The 19,639-nt window shown below is 47.7% G+C and overlaps 1 protein-coding gene across 3 annotated transcripts in view; it reads right to left on the bottom strand.

Moving 5' to 3' along the window:
- PITRM1 (pitrilysin metallopeptidase 1) overlaps nucleotides 1-8,475 on the bottom strand; it is a 47,387-nt gene extending 38,912 nt beyond the window's left edge. For 2 of the 3 annotated variants that reach the window (XM_038389210.2, XM_043509582.1), the window contains exons 1-4: nucleotides 8,319-8,475; nucleotides 3,649-3,751; nucleotides 2,040-2,146; nucleotides 1,081-1,232 (exon numbers count right to left, since the gene is read on the bottom strand). In XM_038389210.2, coding sequence (XP_038245138.1) covers nucleotides 1,081-1,232; nucleotides 2,040-2,146; nucleotides 3,649-3,751; nucleotides 8,319-8,374 — 418 coding nt within the window. In that variant the 5' untranslated portion in view covers nucleotides 8,375-8,475. Of the gene's footprint in view, nucleotides 1-1,080; nucleotides 1,233-2,039; nucleotides 2,147-3,648; nucleotides 3,752-4,064; nucleotides 4,206-8,318 lie in introns of all 3 variants that reach the window. The other variant, XM_043509581.1, reaches the window with a different exon arrangement.
- Between the last annotated feature and the right edge of the window lie 11,164 nt (nucleotides 8,476-19,639).

Genomic DNA, 19,639 nt, shown 5'->3' with positions numbered 1-19,639 from the left:
GGTCCTTGGGAGCCAAAAAAATCTTACCGTGTTATAGGTGAAACCGCGTTATATCGAACTTGCTTTGGCCTCAAGCATTTCCATTATTAATACTCACTTCCCGCCCGACTGACCTCTCAGAACCCCTCGAGACCCTCTGCCCCTTATCCAACCCCTCGGCCCCAGGCCGGCACCCATAACACGCCACTCAGAGCAGCGTGTCGGAGCTAGACGTGCTAACGCGCCAGAGCATGCAGCCGCGCCCCCCGGAGCACTGCTTTACCGCGTAATATTCAAATTTGTGTTATATCTGGTCGCGTTATATCGGGGAAGAGGTGTATATGAAAACTAATCTATACTTGTCAAATGAAAAAAATACATTTTATGAATCAGCACCATCTTGCTTGTTTATAAAATTCAATATTTTTCAATAGATCTCCCAGTCAATGTAATTAAAAAAGGTTCAACAATATTTATAAATAATTATAGCAAAACAAACAAACATGGAATTTAGGAAGTCGTAATCATAAAGTAAAAGATAATTAATATTGTATGTGCCAAGGGTTCTCAAACTTCATTTCACCACAATGGGTGCAGGGGGTGGAGGGTCAGTGGTTTGAGCATTGGCCTGCTAAACCCAGGGTTGTGAGTTCAATCCTTGAGAGGGCCATTTAGGGATCTGGGGCAAAAATTGGGGATTGGTCCTGCTCTGAGCAGGGGGTTGGACTAGATGAGCTCCTGAGGTCCCTTCCAATCCTAATATTCTATTATACGACCCCCTTTTGACAACAAAAATTACTACACAACTCCAGGAGGGGGGAGCGAAGCCTGAGCCTGCCCGAGCCCCACCGCCCCAGGTGGGAGGGGAAAGAGGGAAGAAAGCCAAATCCTGAGCCCTACTGCCCTGGGCAGAGAGGGTGAGATGGGTGCAGAGCCAAAGCCCTTGAGCTTCAGCCCCAGGTGGTGGGACTCGGGCTTCAGCCCCACAAGTCTAATCTAGCCCTAGCGACCCCATTAAAACAGTATTGCAACCCACTTTGGGGTCCCGACTCACAGACTGACAACCGCTGAATTATATGCTCTTAGTTATCTTGAACTCACCTGTGAATGCATTCATGAAAGTGGACAGTGATCTGTTTAACATTTTAAAGAAAGGATCTCTGCAAGGATACTTCTGAGAACCACAAAGCACGGTGTGTTCAAGGATATGTGGAACACCAGTACTGTCCAACGGGGTGGTACGAAATTGTACACTATAAAAGAATGCAACACAATGGTTTGTGACCAAAAGACAGCACGTCTATTACTTGTTTTGCAGTTTAGCCTTACGTGAAAGGCAGCATGGTTTAGTAACTAAACTAGTTTTCCAATACTGGTGCTGCTGGGAGGCAGGAACATCATATCTTTCAAGGGGAAAAAAACCAAACTCACAATCAGAGAACTTTTGGGGGCTTGCCAGGAGAACGTATACCTTTTGGATGAGATATGGTGTTTTTCCAGTGCATGATATGCGGTTCAGACGACAAATTAAGTAGCTAAGGTTGTCGATAAAACAGCTGCAGTAACTAACACCTATATTGTAAATGTATGTCCCCTTTTGATAATGACTATAGCAATATTTGTTACTAACCTTACAGGTAAATTGTGTGAATTAAGTCTTTGACTACATGTGAAAGTTGTACCACTTTAAGTTAAAAACAGCGTAACCCTCTTGCGTAGAAGCTCTTAAATCCATTTAAGACGGTCTTGCACCAACTTAGTTTACAAAGATAAGCAATCAACATAAGAGAAATTGAAAAAGCACTCTGAAATGGATTTGATAGTATGAATTTTTCCTTACTGAAAAAATAAACTCATTTCACTAATTAAAAGGCAGAATTGAAATTAAGTTTTACAACAGTTTTGGTAAAATAGGATTTTTTAAAATTTTGCAACTAGGAGCTTCTTAAATGAAAGTATTAGTAACGTTTGAGTATTATGAAGCTGTATTAGCATTTGCAGGTCTCAGGTCGATCTTCATATGGAAGGTGCCTTATAAATATTAATACTAAAATGAATACCTGAATAGATTATTGGAGTCCTCACGCGCCACATGTAAATATTTGGCTCCTGTGCTCTCATGACTAAGCTTCACTGCAGTTAGGAATAGCTCAGGAACAGCTGTTACCTACATTGGAAGAAAACTTCCATGTTAGTATTTAGATAAATTCTAGGTAAAATAAATTTGAGAACACTATGAAAAGAACCAGCTAGCCTCTGTTGCACATCAAACACTAGAACTGAATTAGAAGAAATTAAGGTTATGATGGAAAGCAAAAGCAAAGAATTACATAGGGAAGATTACACCACCACATAATTCAATATTATATTAAAGTCAGGCACATTCAAAGGATTAACAGTCATCTCACTATGTTTTACATGCAAGTATGCTTTACCTTCCTTGTCGTTGTTTTATGTTGAAACTCTTTTTTGATATATTACAAAAAAGTCACCAATATTTTTAAGAAACAAAGTATTAAGGAGTAATGTAGAAAAGCCTAGGATTTTATTGTGTTCCCATTTGCTAAAAGGTGCACTGTTATGTACACTGTCACTGACAGATACAAAATCATTTATAGCACGTGGAAGGTAAGACCATTTGGTGCTTATGTACCTCCATGTTTCTGAGAGCCAGATCAAGCACTTATGCTCCCATCCTGCAGCTGGATTTATGCATAGGTCCTGGCCCTCACACCCAAATGAAGTCTGATTAATATCAATGGGACTCAAGAAGTCCTGAAATTGATGCAATTTAGTGATCAGTTGTAAATAAAACTTAGTTGGTGAATAAAACATAAGTGGTACGGGTCTATTTTTAGCAGATAGTTTTCATAGCATGTTGAATCACAAGTGAATAAATACAAGAAAAGTAAATTAAATAACACAATTACCTGAAGGGCAGAAATTGTGTCTGAACTAGAAACCAACAATACTTGTCTGGTATAGGAAACAATCTTCAAACAATCTGGCCACTTTTATAAATTGTAAGAAGAAGATAAATTGTAAACTCAGAAGATAGGGGCACTGCACTATGGATCTAGTTGCTATTACTCGCTTCAGCTCAGATCACTGATTTTGGTCAACTTACTTCCAACTCTAGGTGCTAAAATTCCCCTCTGTAATATGGGGATAATGATAGACTTCCTTTAAAAGGATGTCAGATGAAAAGAGCTATATAAATATTGCTACTTCCACTACAATAAATAGGGTATGCCTCCCTGACCTAAGAAGAGTTCATATTTTTGTAATAACTTACAGAAACAAATAGAAAAGAACACACAGTGAAATACAAGTACTGACAGATGATTGAATGTTTAATATAATAGTTTTCAATGGCTTGAGTTTCTTCTCCAAAGTTTACATACAAATCACTGTGTTTTGCTTGTCACAAATTCTAGCAGAATTAGTATCTTCTTTTAAAGCAGGCATTTTGTTTTAACACTGCCTAAAATATTCTTGTGGACAAAAATCTTTATCTGCTTCTATTTGATACTCAAAGCATATGTATAAATATTTAACCTGCAACCCTAACTGTTGGTCTCAACTTCTGCAGGGAAACATCTAACACTAAATTATTTTGTCCAGTTATAAAGTGCTCACAGAGAGATGGAGAAAAAGACAATACTGTACCTGGTTTACAGTGAACCCATGGATTTGCTCTCCTATCTTGTATTGTAGTGCTCTTTCATTTGCAGGCCCACTCTTCCACCTCCATGACTTTTGATTCAAAGTCCTGAAATAACATTTTCTTTTTGAAAAAAGATGCAACTGCAGCAGCAGGTTTCTCTGTACCCCATCCCCCTTCTGTGCTTAATTTTGGGGGTGGGGAAAAGGGTGTATTATTACAAATATTGCATTCTATAGACCAGTGATTCCCAACCTATTTACCATTGTGGGCCGCATGCGTGTTATGTGGGCTGCATCTGATGCTACCTGCATGGCCCTGAGGATGTCACCTGAGCCGCAGCTGGGTGCTGACTAGGTTGCAAGCGGCCCATTGGGCACAGTTTGAGAACCACTGCTACAGAAAAATGCCACGTTCCTACCTAGAAGATTTTACAAGATAAAGCTGAAATTATTGCAAGATCGGAGCCTCATATGAGCAGCCTCTCCTTCCCCCACGCACACAAAATTTCACTGACTTCAATGAGCATGTGCCTATATTGAGCTCATTTCAGGATTGGGGCCTAAAACAAAAGAGGCAAACATTGGTTAGGGTGGGTGTCAACTTTAGGGTATTGTCTATATTTGGAACATTTCAAAACAAAAACAACATTCCCACCAGTTCACCAAAGCCCTAGTCCAATCAATACTCCAGAGGCCAGACCTATTTTTACCTCTGTGTTAGTTATGTCTGCTTTTCTTGCTGAACCGGTAGGAATTTTTGTAGCTGTTTTTCCAGTGTAGACATGGCCCAGAATTATGCAATATTTGAAGGGAGTAATGTGAGGATTGGGGACAGCAATCAGCATCATTGGGTTATGTCACATTGATCAGAGTTATAGAAGGTAAAAGACTTCCAGTGAAGTAACAGTTTTGCTGGGGTAATATCAGGGAAATAAACAAATTCTGGATAATAGGATGGGAGAGGTTGTGTGTCAGGGTAATAGTAGAAATGTAGCTGGGAAGGACAGTTAGAAGGAGGGACCATAGAGTGATTAAGATCTATGGACTGTGAGGCAGTGTCAAATGGATTATGACCTCACTAGGGGAGGTATTTCTGTAGCAGATTAACAGCAGGGGGTGAAATTGTGCATGTTGGTATAAGGATCCTGTGTGTAAATGAAGAGGGTGAGCGTTATCAGGAGTTGGGACTGTGAGGGGGTCATATTAAAGGTCAGGATGACATGTTAGGATGTTTATGGACGAGGGAATGTAAAATTTGTAGGGGATAACAGGAAGTTTGGTACTATAAGCACATAAACTGGGGGTGGGATGGGGAGAACGATGCTATGGGGTGGTGGGGAAGGATATAGAGGGCTCGGGAAGGAGGATGATATGGCAGGTGGAGGAGGGCTAGGAGAAGGATAAAGGGGATGTGTGGGAAAGAGGATGATATGGGAATATGTGGGGTTGGGAGAAGGAGGACATGGGGTGTGCTGGGGGAGATGTCTGGAGGAAAGGATAATATGGGGGAATATATAAGATTTGGGGGGTAGGGGAAAGGAGGTGATGTGAGGAGAAGGATGGTGTGGCAGCTGGGGGGCAAGTAGAGGATGTGCAGGAGATGTCTTGAGGGGCAAATGCTGTAGGGTATGTGGTGAGGATAGAGGGGATATGGAGGTTGCTGGGGAAGGGGGGATGTCTAGGGAGAAGGATGGCATGGGGGAAGGATACAGGAGCTTGGGGGAAGATGTCTGGGGAGACAAATGCTGTGGGGGGAGGATACACGGTGTGTGTTGGGTCTGGGAGAAGGGGGGCTACGGAGACAAATGCTGTGGGGTGTGGGGGAGGATACAAGGGTTGTGGGGAGGATGGGGGAAGGGAGGAGGTATAGGGAGTCAAATGGTGTTGGGGAGGATATAAGGGGTGTGGGGAGGAGTCTAGGGAGACAAATGCTGTGGGTGTGGGGGAGGATAAAGGGGGTCTGGGGGAAAGGGGAATGTCTAGGGAGACGAATGGTGTGGGGGGAGGATACAGAAGGTGTAAGGAGGCTGGAGGACGTTTGGGGGAGATGAATGCTATGGAATGTGGGGGGCACATATGGGGTGTGGGGGGAATGTCTAGGGAGACGAATGGTGTGGTGCGGGAGGATACACAGGGTGTGGGGTGCCTGGGGGAAGGGGGGATGTCTAGGGAGAGGAATGGTGTGGGGGGGAGGATACACAGGGTGTGGGGGGTCGGGGGAATGTCTAGGGAGAAGAATGGTGTGGGGGGGATACAGAGGGTGTGGGGAGGCTGGGCGGTGTCCGGGGGAGACGAATGCTGTGGGGTGCAGGGGAGGATATAGGGGGGATGTCTAGGGAGAGGAATGGTGTGCGGGGGAGGATACAGAGAGTGGGGGGTCTGGGGGAGACGAATGCTGTGGGGTGCAGGGGAGGATATAGGGGGGATGTCTAGGGAGAGGAATGGTGGGGGGGAGGATACAGAGAGTGGGGGGGTCTGGGGGAGACGAATGCTGTGGGGTGCAGGGGAGGATATAGGGGGGATGTCTAGGGAGAGGAATGGTGGGGGGGAGGATACAGAGAGTGGGGGGTCTGGGGGAGACGAATGCTGTGGGGTGCAGGGGAGGATATAGGGGGGATGTCTAGGGAGAGGAATGGTGTGGGGGGGAGGATACAGAGAGTGGGGGGGTCTGGGGGAGACGAATGCTGTGGGATGTGGGGGAGGATATAGGGGGGATGTCTAGGGAGAGGAATGGTGTGGGGGGGAGGATACAGAGAGTGGGGGGGTCTGGGGGAGACGAATGCTGTGGGGTGCGGGGGAGGATATAGGGGGGATGTCTAGGGAGAGGAATGGTGTGGGGGGGAGGATACAGAGAGTGGGGGGGTCTGGGGGAGACGAATGCTGTGGGGTGCAGGGGAGGATATAGGGGGGATGTCTAGGGAGAGGAATGGTGGGGGGGGAGGATACAGAGAGTGGGGGGGTCTGGGGGAGACGAATGCTGTGGGGTGCAGGGGAGGATATAGGGGGGATGTCTAGGGAGAGGAATGGTGTGGGGGGGAGGATACAGAGAGTGGGGGGGTCTGGGGGAGACGAATGCTGTGGGATGTGGGGGAGGATATAGGGGGGATGTCTAGGGAGAGGAATGGTGGGGGGGAGGATACAGAGAGTGGGGGGGGGTCGGGGGAGACGAATGCTGTGGGATGTGGGGGAGGATATAGGGGGGATGTCTAGGGAGAGGAATGGTGTGGGGGGGAGGATACAGAGAGTGGGGGGGTCTGGGGGAGACGAATGCTGTGGGGTGCGGGGGAGGATATAGGGGGGATGTCTAGGGAGAGGAATGGTGTGGGGGGGAGGATACAGAGAGTGGGGGGGTCTGGGGGAGACGAATGCTGTGGGGTGCAGGGGAGGATATAGGGGGGATGTCTAGGGAGAGGAATGGTGGGGGGGGAGGATACAGAGAGTGGGGGAGTCTGGGGGAGACGAATGCTGTGGGGTGCAGGGGAGGATATAGGGGGGATGTCTAGGGAGAGGAATGGTGGGGGGGAGGATACAGAGAGTGGGGGGTCTGGGGGAGACGAATGCTGTGGGATGCGGGGGAGGATATAGGGGGGATGTCTAGGGAGAGGAATGGTGTGGGGGGGAGGATACAGAGAGTGGGGGGGTCTGGGGAGACGAATGCTGTGGGGTGCAGGGGAGGATATAGGGGTGATGTCTAGGGAGAGGAATGGTGGGGGGGGAGGATACAGAGAGTGGGGGGGTCTGGGGGAGACGAATGCTGTGGGGTGCAGGGGAGGATATAGGGGGGATGTCTAGGGAGAGGAATGGTGGGGGGGAGGATACAGAGAGGGGGGGGGGTCGGGGGAGACGAATGCTGTGGGGTGCAGGGGAGGATATAGGGGGGATGTCTAGGGAGAGGAATGGTGGGGGGGGGAGGATACAGAGAGTGGGGGAGTCTGGGGGAGACGAATGCTGTGGGGTGCAGGGGAGGCTATAGGGGGGATGTCTAGGGAGAGGAATGGTGGGGGGGAGGATACAGAGAGTGGGGGGTCTGGGGGAGACGAATGCTGTGGGGTGCAGGGGAGGCTATAGGGGGGATGTCTAGGGAGAGGAATGGTGGGGGGGGAGGATACAGAGAGTGGGGGGGTCTGGGGGAGACGAATGCTGTGGGGTGCAGGGGAGGATATAGGGGGGATGTCTAGGGAGAGGAATGGTGGGGGGGGGAGGATACAGAGAGTGGGGGGGTCTGGGGGAGACGAATGCTGTGGGATGTGGGGGAGGATATAGGGGGGATGTCTAGGGAGAGGAATGGTGGGGGGGAGGATACAGAGAGTGGGGGGGGTCTGGGGGAGACGAATGCTGTGGGGTGCAGGGGAGGATATAGGGGGGATGTCTAGGGAGAGGAATGGTGGGGGGGAGGATACAGAGAGTGGGGGGGTCTGGGGGAGACGAATGCTGTGGGGTGCAGGGGAGGCTATAGGGGGGATGTCTAGGGAGAGGAATGGTGGGGGGGGAGGATACAGAGAGTGGGGGGGGTCGGGGGAGACGAATGCTGTGGGATGTGGGGGAGGATACGGGGGGTCTGGGGGGGGGGAGATGCTGGGGGCGGGCGACGCGTGTGAGCCGGTGGATGGGGGATCGGGCCCCAGGACCGCCGTCCCCCGCCGCACAGCGCCCCCCTCTCGGCCCCTCCTCACCGGCTGAGGCTCAGCATCAGCAGCCGCCGCCGCGCCGCCGGGTAGCGGCCCCACATGGCTCAGCCCGTCCCCCGGCGCAGGAACCCGACCGAGGCGCCAGGCCGGGCCGTGTCCGGGCCTGCCGCTGCCTGCGACCGAGACCCGCCCCGCCCCGGGCCCTCATTGGCGCGGCTGCGCCGGGCTGCCCCTGGCTCCGCCTCCCGCCGGCGGGGAGAGACGCCCCGGTCCTGGCCTGCCGGGCGGGGCCCGAGGTTCCCCCCCCCCCCCGCCACGGCCTCCCCGGGGCGCTCTTGTCTCAGGCTCGAGACTCCTAACCCGGTCGCCTCGCTCCCCCTTCGGGGGCCTCCGGGGCATTTCCCGCCGCGAGGCTGGGCTCGGGGGCTCCTCTGCGGGGTCAGCCCCGCTCTCCGGGGGCCGGAGGGCAGCCGCGCTCCGCTGTGCTGAGAATAAGTCGCCTTGTGGAAAAGCCACAACGGGGGGGGGGGGGGGGCTGTCTTTTGGCCGGTTCGCAACTCCTTGCTCTGTCTGTATCCGAAGCCAAACGCTCATCATTGCCACTGTCAGCGTCGGGTTAGAGAGACAGGAATAGCAGGAAGAACAGGAGGACTTGTGGCACCGTTTATTTGAGCATAAGCTGTCGTGAGCTACAGCATCGGCTGCATCCGATGCAGGGAGCTGTAGCCCACGACAGCTTATGCTCAAATAAATGTGCTAGTCCCTAAGGTGCCACAAGTCCTCCTGTTCTTGTTGCGAATAACCCGGCTGCTACTCTGAAACCTGTCGTTAGGAATAGCAGGGAAGTCACTCATCCAGTTTTGAACCGGCCACCCTCTTGGGGTGGTTTGTCCCCCCACCCCACTCCCCCGCTGGTTCTGGCAAAGCTGGACATGGCTTTGTCCAATATCTGATGGGGGGCGGGGGGGAAGCACGTTTTAAGAGTGCGCCACTCAGGCACAACTTCACGGGCAGCGGGGCACACGAGGTCATGGCCGCCAGTGCGGGTGTGCTCTTAAAAATGGTGCCCTTCCTGCTCCCTTTCTGCAGCCGGTTGGTGTGTGCAAGGTGATCCTGGAGGAGGTGGGGTGATGCCAGCAGGCGTGAGTCCCTGTCGTTCCTAGAAGTACCAGAATATCTAGTATTTTGGGAATGCCTGAGTGGCCACCCTAGATATGATACAGGAACACAGTAATCAGATGCCTCTCTAATAGGGTTTGACATCAATAGAGCACCTAGGGCATTGTTTCTAGTGTTTGTTTCTCTGATTACACATATTTAATAGGCCAGGCATGCCCGTTAGTATTAAAAAAAATTGAACAAGTGTATAGGTGAATGTACTTTCTCTGAATATCTAAGCATCTGTGTGTCCTCTATTTTGCTGGACATGTAACTGATGGGTTAATTTTTAAATAATAATTACCTCCTGTATTTTTGAGCCATTCCACTACAGTTGCATTATTTTTCTTTTTCCAGTGAGAGGCTACCAATAGTTGAGCAGCTACTAACAGATGAGAGATTAATTCTTCATGTCCTTTTATATGTCCATTTCCACTAGGAAGTGCTAGGAGAATTACCTAAGGATCATTTGGTAATAAATAAGTAAATAAGGAAGTGTTATTTATTCCTTCTCATAACTCAAGAACTAGTGGTCACCAAATGAAATAGGTTTAAAACAAACACAAGGAAGTCTTTCTTCACACAACATACAACCTGTGGAACTCTTTGCCTCAGGATGTTGTGAAGGCCAAGACTACAACAGGGTTAAAAAAAGAACTAGATAAGTTCATGGAGGATAGGTCTCTCAATGAGGATGGGCAGGGATGGTGTCCCTAGCCTCTGTTTGCCAGAAGCTGTGAATGAGCAACAGAGGATGGATCACTTGATGATTACCTATTCTGTTCATTCCCTCTGGAGCACCTGGCATTGGCCACTGTCAGAATACAGGATATTGGGCTAGATGAACCATTGGTCTGTCCGTTTTTATATAAATAGCCAGTCATTCGTGATTCTTGGTTATGGATTGCATCCCACTAATATCTAGTGACTGGACATGTCCATCATACATACATAAAATCTGATCTTTCACTGCAATTTTTTCAACACTTATTTCTGTTCAATCTATATGTATATTTAAGATGATTGGAATTAATTACCATTGAAACAGTATGTTAAAGAAATTTTCTTTTATTATGCAACAGACTGAGGTTACTGGTCCTCTTTTTCCAGACCAAACCCCATTCCTCATGAATAATTTGTAGTTTCCCCAGCATATTGTATAAGGTCATTTTTTGTGTTAGGAAAGTTGTCTGCAAAGATTTATATAAATTAGTTTCAATGTTTTTGTTTCCCAATTTACCAAATATTGTCACTTCTATTAAAGCTAGCTTTCTGTATTGTGATGGGGCAAGGCCAGATGGCTATGGAAGAGTAGTCTTATTGGGATCCGGGAAGTGGGCGGGCGAAGCCCGTCCACCTCTAAAGGATTCCCCCCAGCCTAAAAGGGGGATTCACAGGACCTAGATACCAAAAAATTCCGGGGGACAACTAACGAAATAACAGGGACGGGAGTGTGGTCAAAGGGTCAAATGAAGGGAACCGGACAGGGACACCGAGCAGAGAACCCCAGACAGCGCCCACTGCTCCTCAAAGGTGTCAAGGGAGTCAGAGGACACTGCCCAGAGGAACTCTGCCCGGATACATGAATGGACCAAGTATCGGAAATAGGCCCCACAGTCACAGGAGACTCCATCGGCCAACCTCCTCACTCTGGTTTTATAGATGGCCATTTTAGCTAGGGCTAGGAGGAGGCTGGCCAAGAGATCCCGTGACTTCGTGGGGCCATGGATAGGGAGTGCATAGATAAGAAGGTGAGGGAAAAAGTGCAACCAAAAGCATAATAAAGTATTAGTTAGGAGCTGGAATAGGGGCTGCAGCCTGGCACACTCCAGGTATATATGTGCCAGGGTTTACCCACGGCGCAAAAGGGGCTGGTGTCTGGGATTGTGGTGAACTGCGCCAAGTACACGCCCGTGCTCACAGCTCCATGAAGGAGCCGCCAACTGACATCCCCGGCGGGTCTCAGGACTAAGGTGGAATATAGGCTGGCCCACTGGGGCTCCTCACTCTCCAAAGGTGGCAGGAGGTCCCGCCATTTTGTATCGGGTGGGACACGAGGGTGAGGGCGTGAAGGGTATGGAGCTTTAGCGTGTATAGATGTTTTCTTGGCACGGTTTGAAAGCAGACCAGTTGCATCTCGTGCAGCTGGCTTACAGTGAAAGGGTGAGGGGGTCGGTTGGGTCCACGGGGCAGGGGTCCAATTAAAATGTCCAGCGGGCCTGGGGTAGGGGGTGGGCGGGGCGTGCCCTCGTGCAGGACCAGTCGAGATAAACCCGAGCAGCGGGCGGCAAAGCGGCCTTCACCTCCTGAAGTATGCGCCAGGGAGTACAAGGTCTGGAGAGCTCCATGCACTGAGCGAGCGTCAGGTGATCCAGCCAGTCTCCTCGGTCATAGTCCAGGAGGTCTCCGACTCTTGTGACCTCTGCCAGGACCAACCTCTGGCGCACCGAACGGGACTCTGCCACCTGCACACGAAGCTGGGGATTGTGTAGCAGGGGCTCCATGAGGAGATCTACCCCCTCGGTGGCCGCCACGGACCTGGTCATTGAAAAGAATTTCCAGGTCCGGAGGAGGTCCTGGTAGAAGACCAGCAGCCCGGAGAGGTCTCTCGGATGGAGATAAAGGAGCTGCCGGTCGTATCGGAGCCCTCGGAAGCGGCGCAGGAAGGTGTGAACCAGTGTGCTCCATGCCGGACTACCTGCACCATAAAGGAGCCTCTGCAGGGTCTGGAGGCGGAAGACATGGACCTGAGTAAGCAGACATTTTAGGCCCTGCCCTCCCTCCTCCAGAGGTAGACTGAGAACCCCTGCAGGGACCCACTGCAGTCCTGACCAAAAGAACTCCAGAATCGATGTCCGGAGGTTGGTCAGGAAAGCCGGGGCTGGGACCAGGGTGTTGAGCCGGTACCAGAGCATGGAGAGGACTAGTTGATTAAGCACTAGCGCTCTCCCTCGAAGGGAGAGGCACCGGAGTAGTCCTGTCCATTTCCGGAGCCGCTCTACCACCCCGCCCTCTAAATTTTGCCAGTTCTCCGGTGGAGAGGGATGCGTGGAAGAGGAGTCTTATTGGGATCCGGGAAGTGGGCGGGCGAGGCCCGTCCACTGCTAAAGGATCCCCCCCAGCCTAAAAGGGGGATCCACAGGACCTAGACGCCCAAAAAATTCCGGGGGACAACTTATAAAATAACAGGGACAGGAATGCGGTCAAAGGGTCAAAAGAAGGGAACCGGACGGGGACACCGAGCAGAGAACCCCGGACAGCGCCCACTGCTCCTCAAAGGCGTCAAGGGAGTCAGAGGACGCCGCCCAGAGGAACTCTGCCCGGATACGTGAACGGACCGAGGATCGGAAATAGGCCCTACAGTCACAGGAGACTCCATCGGCCAACCTCCTCACTCTGGTTTTGTAGATGGCCATTTTAGCTAGGGCCAGGAGGAGGTTGACCAGGAGATCCCGTGACTTTGTGGGGCCACGGATAGGGAGTGCATAAATGAGAAGGTGAGGGGAGAAGTGCAACCAAAAACGTAATAAGATATTGGTGAGGAGCCGGAATAGGGGCTGCAGCCTGGCACACTCCAGGTAGACATGTGCCAGGGTATCCCTCACGCCGCAAAAGGGGCAGGTGTCTGGGATTGTGGTGAACCGCGCCAAGTACACGCCCGTGCTCACGGCTCCGTGAAGGAGCCGCCAACTGACATCCCCGGCGGGCTTTGGGACTAAGATGGAATATAGGCTGGCCCACCGGGGCTCCTCACCCTCCAAAGGTGGCAGGAGGTCCCGCCATTTTGTATCGGGGCGGGACACGAGGGTGCGGGCGTGAAGGGTGTGGAGCACGAGCGTGTAGAGATGTTTTCTTGGCGCGGTTTGAAAGCAGACCGGCTGCATCTCGTGCAGCCGGCTTCTAGTGAAGGGGTGAAGGGATCGGTTGGGTCCACGGGGCAGGGGTCCAATTAAAAGGTCCGGCGGGCCTGGGGTAGTGGGTGGGCGGGGCATGCCCTCGTGCAGGACCCGGTCGAGATAAACCCGAGCACCGGGCGGCAAAGCGGCCTTCACCTCCTGAAGTATGCGTTGGGGAGTACAAGGTCTGGAAAGCCCCATGCGCTGAGCGAAGGTTAGGGGATCCAGCCAGTCTCCCCGGTCATAGTCCAGGAGGTCTCCGACTCTTGTGACCTCTGCCAGGACCAACCTCTGGCACACCGAGCGGGACTCCGCCACCTGCACACAGAGCTGGGGGTTGTGTAGCAGGGGCTCCGCGAGGAGATCTGCCCCCACGGTGGCCGCCACGGACCTGCTCGTTGTAAAGAGTTTCCAGGTCCGGAGGAGGTCCTGGTAGAAGACCGGCAGACCGGAGAGGTCTCGCGGAAGACCTCTCGGATGGAGATAAAGGAGCTGCCGGTCGTATCGGAGCCCTCGGAAGTGGCGCAGGAAGGCGTGCGCCAGTATGCTCCACGCCGGACTACCTGCACCATAAAGGAGCCTCTGCAGGGTCTGGAGGCGGAAGACATGGACCTGAGTAAGCAGACATTTTAGGCCCTGCCCTCCCTCCTCCACAGGTAGATGGAGAACCCCTGCAGGGACCCACTGCAGTCCTGACCAAAAGAACTCCAGAATCGATGTCCGCAGGTTGGTCAGGAAAGCCGGGGCCGGGACCAGGGTGTTGAGCCGGTACCAGAGCATGGAGAGGACTAGTTGATTAAGCACTAGCGCTCTCCCTCGAAGGGAGAGGCACCGGAGTAGTCCTGTCCATTTCCGGAGCCGCTCTACCACCCCGCCCTCTAAATTTTGCCAGTTCTCCGGTGGAGAGGGATGCGTGGAAGAGGAGTGGGAGAGAGAGAAATTCGCTCCAGGCTAAACAAATCCCTGGTACTAGGATAAGTGAAATGGAAGCTGCTCCAGGTCAATTAAGACACCTGGGGCCAATTAATAACTTTCCAGAAGGCAGGGAGAAGGCTAGGTTGATTGGGACACCTGAAGCCAATCATGGACTGGCTGAAACTAGTTAAAAGCCTCCAGGGTTAGTCAGGTGGGTGTGCATGTCAGGAGCTGTGGGAGGAAGTTGCGCTGTTGGAGAGGCTGAGTAGTACACACCATTTCAGGTACAAGGAAGGAGGCCCTGAGGTAAGGGAGAAGTGGAGTTTGAGGAAGTGAGGGCTGCTGTGGGGGAAGTAGCTCAGGGAATTGTACATGTCATGTTTCTAAAAGGTCAGCTACCATAGCTGATACTATTAGGGTCCCTGGGCTGGAGCCTGGAGTAGAGGGTGGGCTTGGGCTCCCCTGCCATTTGCCCTCTGATTAATCACTGAGACTGGGAGATAACAGAGACTGTGCAAGGAAAGATAACTTCTCCTCATCTACCTTGCTGGCTTATGTTAGATAATGGCTCAGTAGACTGTAACCCTTCTCCCTAGAGAGAGAAGGGTTACATGGAAGGTCAAAGTGAGCCTCTGAGGCTAGCGAAATGCTCCAGGAAACATGGGATCCACAGAAGCAAGGACAGAGCTTTGTCACAGTATACAACTATTTTTTTCTAGAAAGCTGAAAAACATAATACTTAACTTGAAAGATTGATACCATGGGAGAGTAGGCCAGTTAGTTTTGATCTCTAAATGCAAGTTGGCAAATTTCTACTTCCAAGGTGGAAAAGTTCAGAAATTTACAAGCAACTCAAAATAGTGGGTCAGAACAAAAATGGTTGTGCAGCCTTAAAGACAATCCTGAAAACCTACTCAGTTTTAAAAAAAGTGAGTTCAAATTAATTTCACATACCACACCTGTTACTGATGGCTCCTACATCCTCCTAACTTGTGGTTTTACAATCACATCTCAGATTTTTTTTTTTTTAAATTTCCTGTTACATGAAGACAGACACACAATAAACAACAGGGGAAACTAATCAAGGCCTGCAACTGGATTCACATGTGCAGATACTTGTACCGAAGCAAAGCCCTATAGATACAGTAGTAACATGTTTTAAGTGGAGACCTGGTATGTAGACTGGGCAAGTACATCTTTGATGTCATTTGATTGACCTCAGTGGAGATTCACTAGAGATCAGTTTAACTCTGTGTGCCTACTGAAGAATCTATTGTATTTCAATCTTCTTCTGTTCTTCTTCTGATCTTTACTGGCAATGGTCTGATATTTGATTTAGTTGATAAATTGAAATAATACATTTTTAGGTACTAATACAGGAATTGATGTCTCATCTTCATTGTATGGGCTCTAATACATATTCCAAAAGAGACCAAGAATCTGGGGAATTAAGTATGTCCCCAAAATTTTCAAACCCATGTTTCTAATGTAGGTTCCTACATTTATATTTAGACACCTAGACAAACATAAGCTGCCTGATTTTCGGAAGTGCTGAGAAACTTGTGAATTCATTTTAAGTCAACAGGAGCAGCAGGTGCTCAGGTCCTTTGAAAATCTGACCATTTTTATCTAGGTACCAACATTTTAGACACCAAAATTTTGGCTATGGCATTTTCTGAAAGCTTTGAAATCTTATGTGACCCAGCAATTTCCATTAAAATATTTTACTAAATCAGCATATTCTACATCTTTCTGACTCAAAGCATGACAACACAGGTTTTAAAAAGGACACACTGTTTAACAACAGTTCAGCCACTTTAGTTCCTCCCTGTATACAGCACATCATCCTCTGATCTTTACTTCCCTTTTAATCACTATATGGCACAACTCTCCCCTCTTTCCCACTACATTGTGTACCCTCTTTATTCCTTTCATCTTTGTTACATGACTCAGCTCCCTCATCTTTCTCCTCTCTCTTTTCCTCCACCAAAACACAGTGCAGATATTACTCCCTTATCTCTGTTCACCAGCTTCACTGTTGCAACCTATCCTTAGCTTCTTTCTGCCTCTCCCACTTTCCCTCTCAACTTACATGTTTTTCACTTTAGTTTTCTGTTATCTTTTGTTTTTACTTTTAAATTTAATATTAGGAGCCAAATTCATTCCTGGTATAACTCTGATGTAGTTAAAGAAGGTTTTGGAAGATGTGCACTAACTAGGGTGACCAGATATCCCAATTTTATAGGGGGACAGTCCTGATATTCAGGGCTTTGTCTTATAGAGGATATTATCTCTCACCCTGTCCTAATTTTCACACTTGCTATGTGGTCACCCTAGCATTAACTTACCTACTATATAGAACAGTGTCCTTCTCTTTTCATTACCCTTGTCTGCCTTTCCTCCGCTCTCCTTCCTTCCCCCCATTTCACTTCTTTTGTTTCTTATTTCATTTGTTGAATCTTGGTTCAACTTAGATTGTAAGTTCTTTGGGGCAAGGACTATTTTTACTGTGTGTGTACAGCACCTAGCACAATGGATTGGAGCTTCTGGGCACTACCGTAGTAGTAGTAGTAGTAGTAGTAGTAATAATAACAATACGTAATATAATACCATAATTACACCAGGAATTAATTAGGTTTCCTCATAATTTTAAAAATTTATGTTCTTGAAACAATAAATGTATAAAAAGCGGTAGTTTCTGGAACTCCAAAGAAATGAGTTTACACTTCATAGTGTTGTTCAAATACAGTTTGAAATATTTGCTATTTATTTTCTCACACTAACACCCTAATGTTAGCATTTGACACCGGGGAGCAATTTTTACTTTAAGAACATTATGTTGACCTCCCTCTTTCCTATTTAGTTATGTTACTTATTTTCTAAGGTTTGGTATGAAGCATATCCTTAATTTGACCATGAACTACCATATCTTATTACAGATTTCTTTGTCATTGTTTCTTTGTCCGCCTGCTGTAGTTTGTCACTGTATTTATGTAAGAGTTTTCTATTGCCATCTTTTTTTTCATTTGGGGTGTTTGTATTGGTATGAAGGCCCATTGACTGTCTGTATTCATACCAGTGCATTTGGCAAGCAGCATGTATTTGCAAACTCAGACAGTCTGCTGGGGCAGAGTTTCAAAGTGCAGCAGTTTATTCCTAAATGTAGGGATTAGTTAATTTTTTTTTCTTAACACCCTTTAGATAGCTTTAAATCATTTTTCTCTATTGATTTTACCCTTACTATATCTCGTACATTATTTGTTTTCTTTCTGAAATAAAACTGAAATTCATGGGCTATTTTGCTTCATTTTCTAATTGTGCTAGTTTACTCATGCAAAAGTAACATAATAGTGAGAATATAGCTTGTTTGTGGATACATATTGTTTAAAATTTCTTTGAAATAGAGCGGTGAATTTAAGACAAAAAGGAACATTCAGAGGAATCTCTCCACCAAATAAATATATATATATATATATATATATATATATATATATATATATATATATATATATATATATATATATATATATATATATATAATAGGTCTAAAATGAGCATAGTCTTAGTTCTGCACAACATCATATAAAGAATTTTGAGTTGTCAGGGCCAAAGTCTACTCAGTTATTTTAATGTAAATTCAGATTCACTGCACTGACTTCAGTGTACTTTTTCATTGATGAAGAGTAAGAGTGGAATTTGGTCCTTGGTGTTTTATTGACCCTTTATTTAATAGAAATTATAGATTCAAGGGCCAGAAGGGACTATTGTGGTAATGTAGCTTGACCTCTTCTATAACACATGCTGTAGAACTAAAATAATTCCTAAAGCATACCAGTGACACTAAGCACCCCTGTATTTATACCTTACATGCTATTGTAGTAATCTTTGTTAAAAAAATAAAAAAAAATGCTTTGTGAGGTACCATTTGAAAACTAATAACTCACTGATTTATATTATTGCATGATCATAACTCTTAACACGTACCATACATACATTCTGAAATTATGACTGAAGTATATGTAAACCAGGTATGTTGAGTAGTTGCTAAACAGATCTATCTGAGAAAAAGGAATATGTATTTGATTATCTGACCAGCCCAGTATTCAGGCAAAGACAATGAAGGTCCATATTTACATATCGGCAGAAACAGGACCATCAAGGCATCAGGGTGAGGAGATGGCAGGAAACAGAACAATTTGCATTTCAGAAGCAAAAGCATGGGCTTCTGTCAAGGTTCCTTCCCCACTCTGAACTCTAGGGTACAGATGTGGGGACCCACATGAAAGACCCCCTAAGCTTATTCTTACCAGCTTAGGTTAAAAACTTCCCCAAGGTACAAACTTTGCCTTGTCCTTGAACCCTATGCTGCCACCACCAAGCGTGTTAAACAAAGAACAGGGAAAGAGCCCATTTGAAGACTTCTTCCCCCCCCCCCCAGCCCTACACCCCCTTTCCTGGGGAAGGCTTGATAAAAATCCTCACCAATTTGCATAGGTGAACACAGACCCAAACCCTTGGATCTTAAGAACAATGAAAAAGTAATCAGGATCTTAGAAGAATTTTAATTAAAGAAAAAAGAATCACCTCTGTAAAATCAGGATGGTAAATACCTTACAGGGTAATCAGATTCAAAACATAGAGAATCCCTCTAGGCAAAACCTTCAGTTACAAAAAGACACAAACAGGAATATACATTCCATTCAGCACAACCTATTTTACCAGCCATTTAAACAAAAGGAAATCTAACTCATTTCTAGCTAGATTACTTACTAACAAGTTCTAATACTTCATTCCTGTTCTATTCCCAGCAAAAGCATCACATAGACAGACCCTTTGTTCCCCCACCGCCCCCTCCACAGCTTTGAAAGTATCTTGTCTCCTCATTGGTCATTTTTGGTCAAGTGCCAGCGGGATTACCTTAGCTTCTTAACCCTTTACAGGTGAAAGGGTTTTGCCTCTGGCCAGGAGGGATTTTATAGTTCTGTATACAGAAAGGTGGTTACCCTTCCCTTTATATTTATGACAGCTTCCTTCACAACCAGACTCCATGTTGTCTTCCTCACAGTTTGAATAAACTTTACTTTGAGGGTTTACCCTTAGAAGAATCAATTTCAAAAGTTTTCTGGCCTATAAAGACAGGGGTTCTGAACCTCAAGTGATAAGCATTGAATCAATTCATTCCATACAATACTATTGTATTATACAAATGTATAGAATAAGGCTTTTTCTGAAAGCTAATGACACACTGGTGATTAACAACACTGTAAATGCATCCGATGAAGTGAGCTGTAGCTCACGAAAGCTTATGCTCTAATAAATTTGTTAGTCTCTAAGGTGCCACAAGTACTCCTTTTCTTTTTGCGAATACAGACTAACACCGCTGCTACTCTGAACACT

This window comes from Dermochelys coriacea, chromosome 2 (genome assembly GCF_009764565.3).
Source record: "Dermochelys coriacea isolate rDerCor1 chromosome 2, rDerCor1.pri.v4, whole genome shotgun sequence".
In the NCBI taxonomy this organism is placed as follows: Eukaryota; Metazoa; Chordata; order Testudines; family Dermochelyidae; genus Dermochelys; species Dermochelys coriacea.
This window is presented reverse-complemented; position numbering and strand designations above follow the sequence as displayed.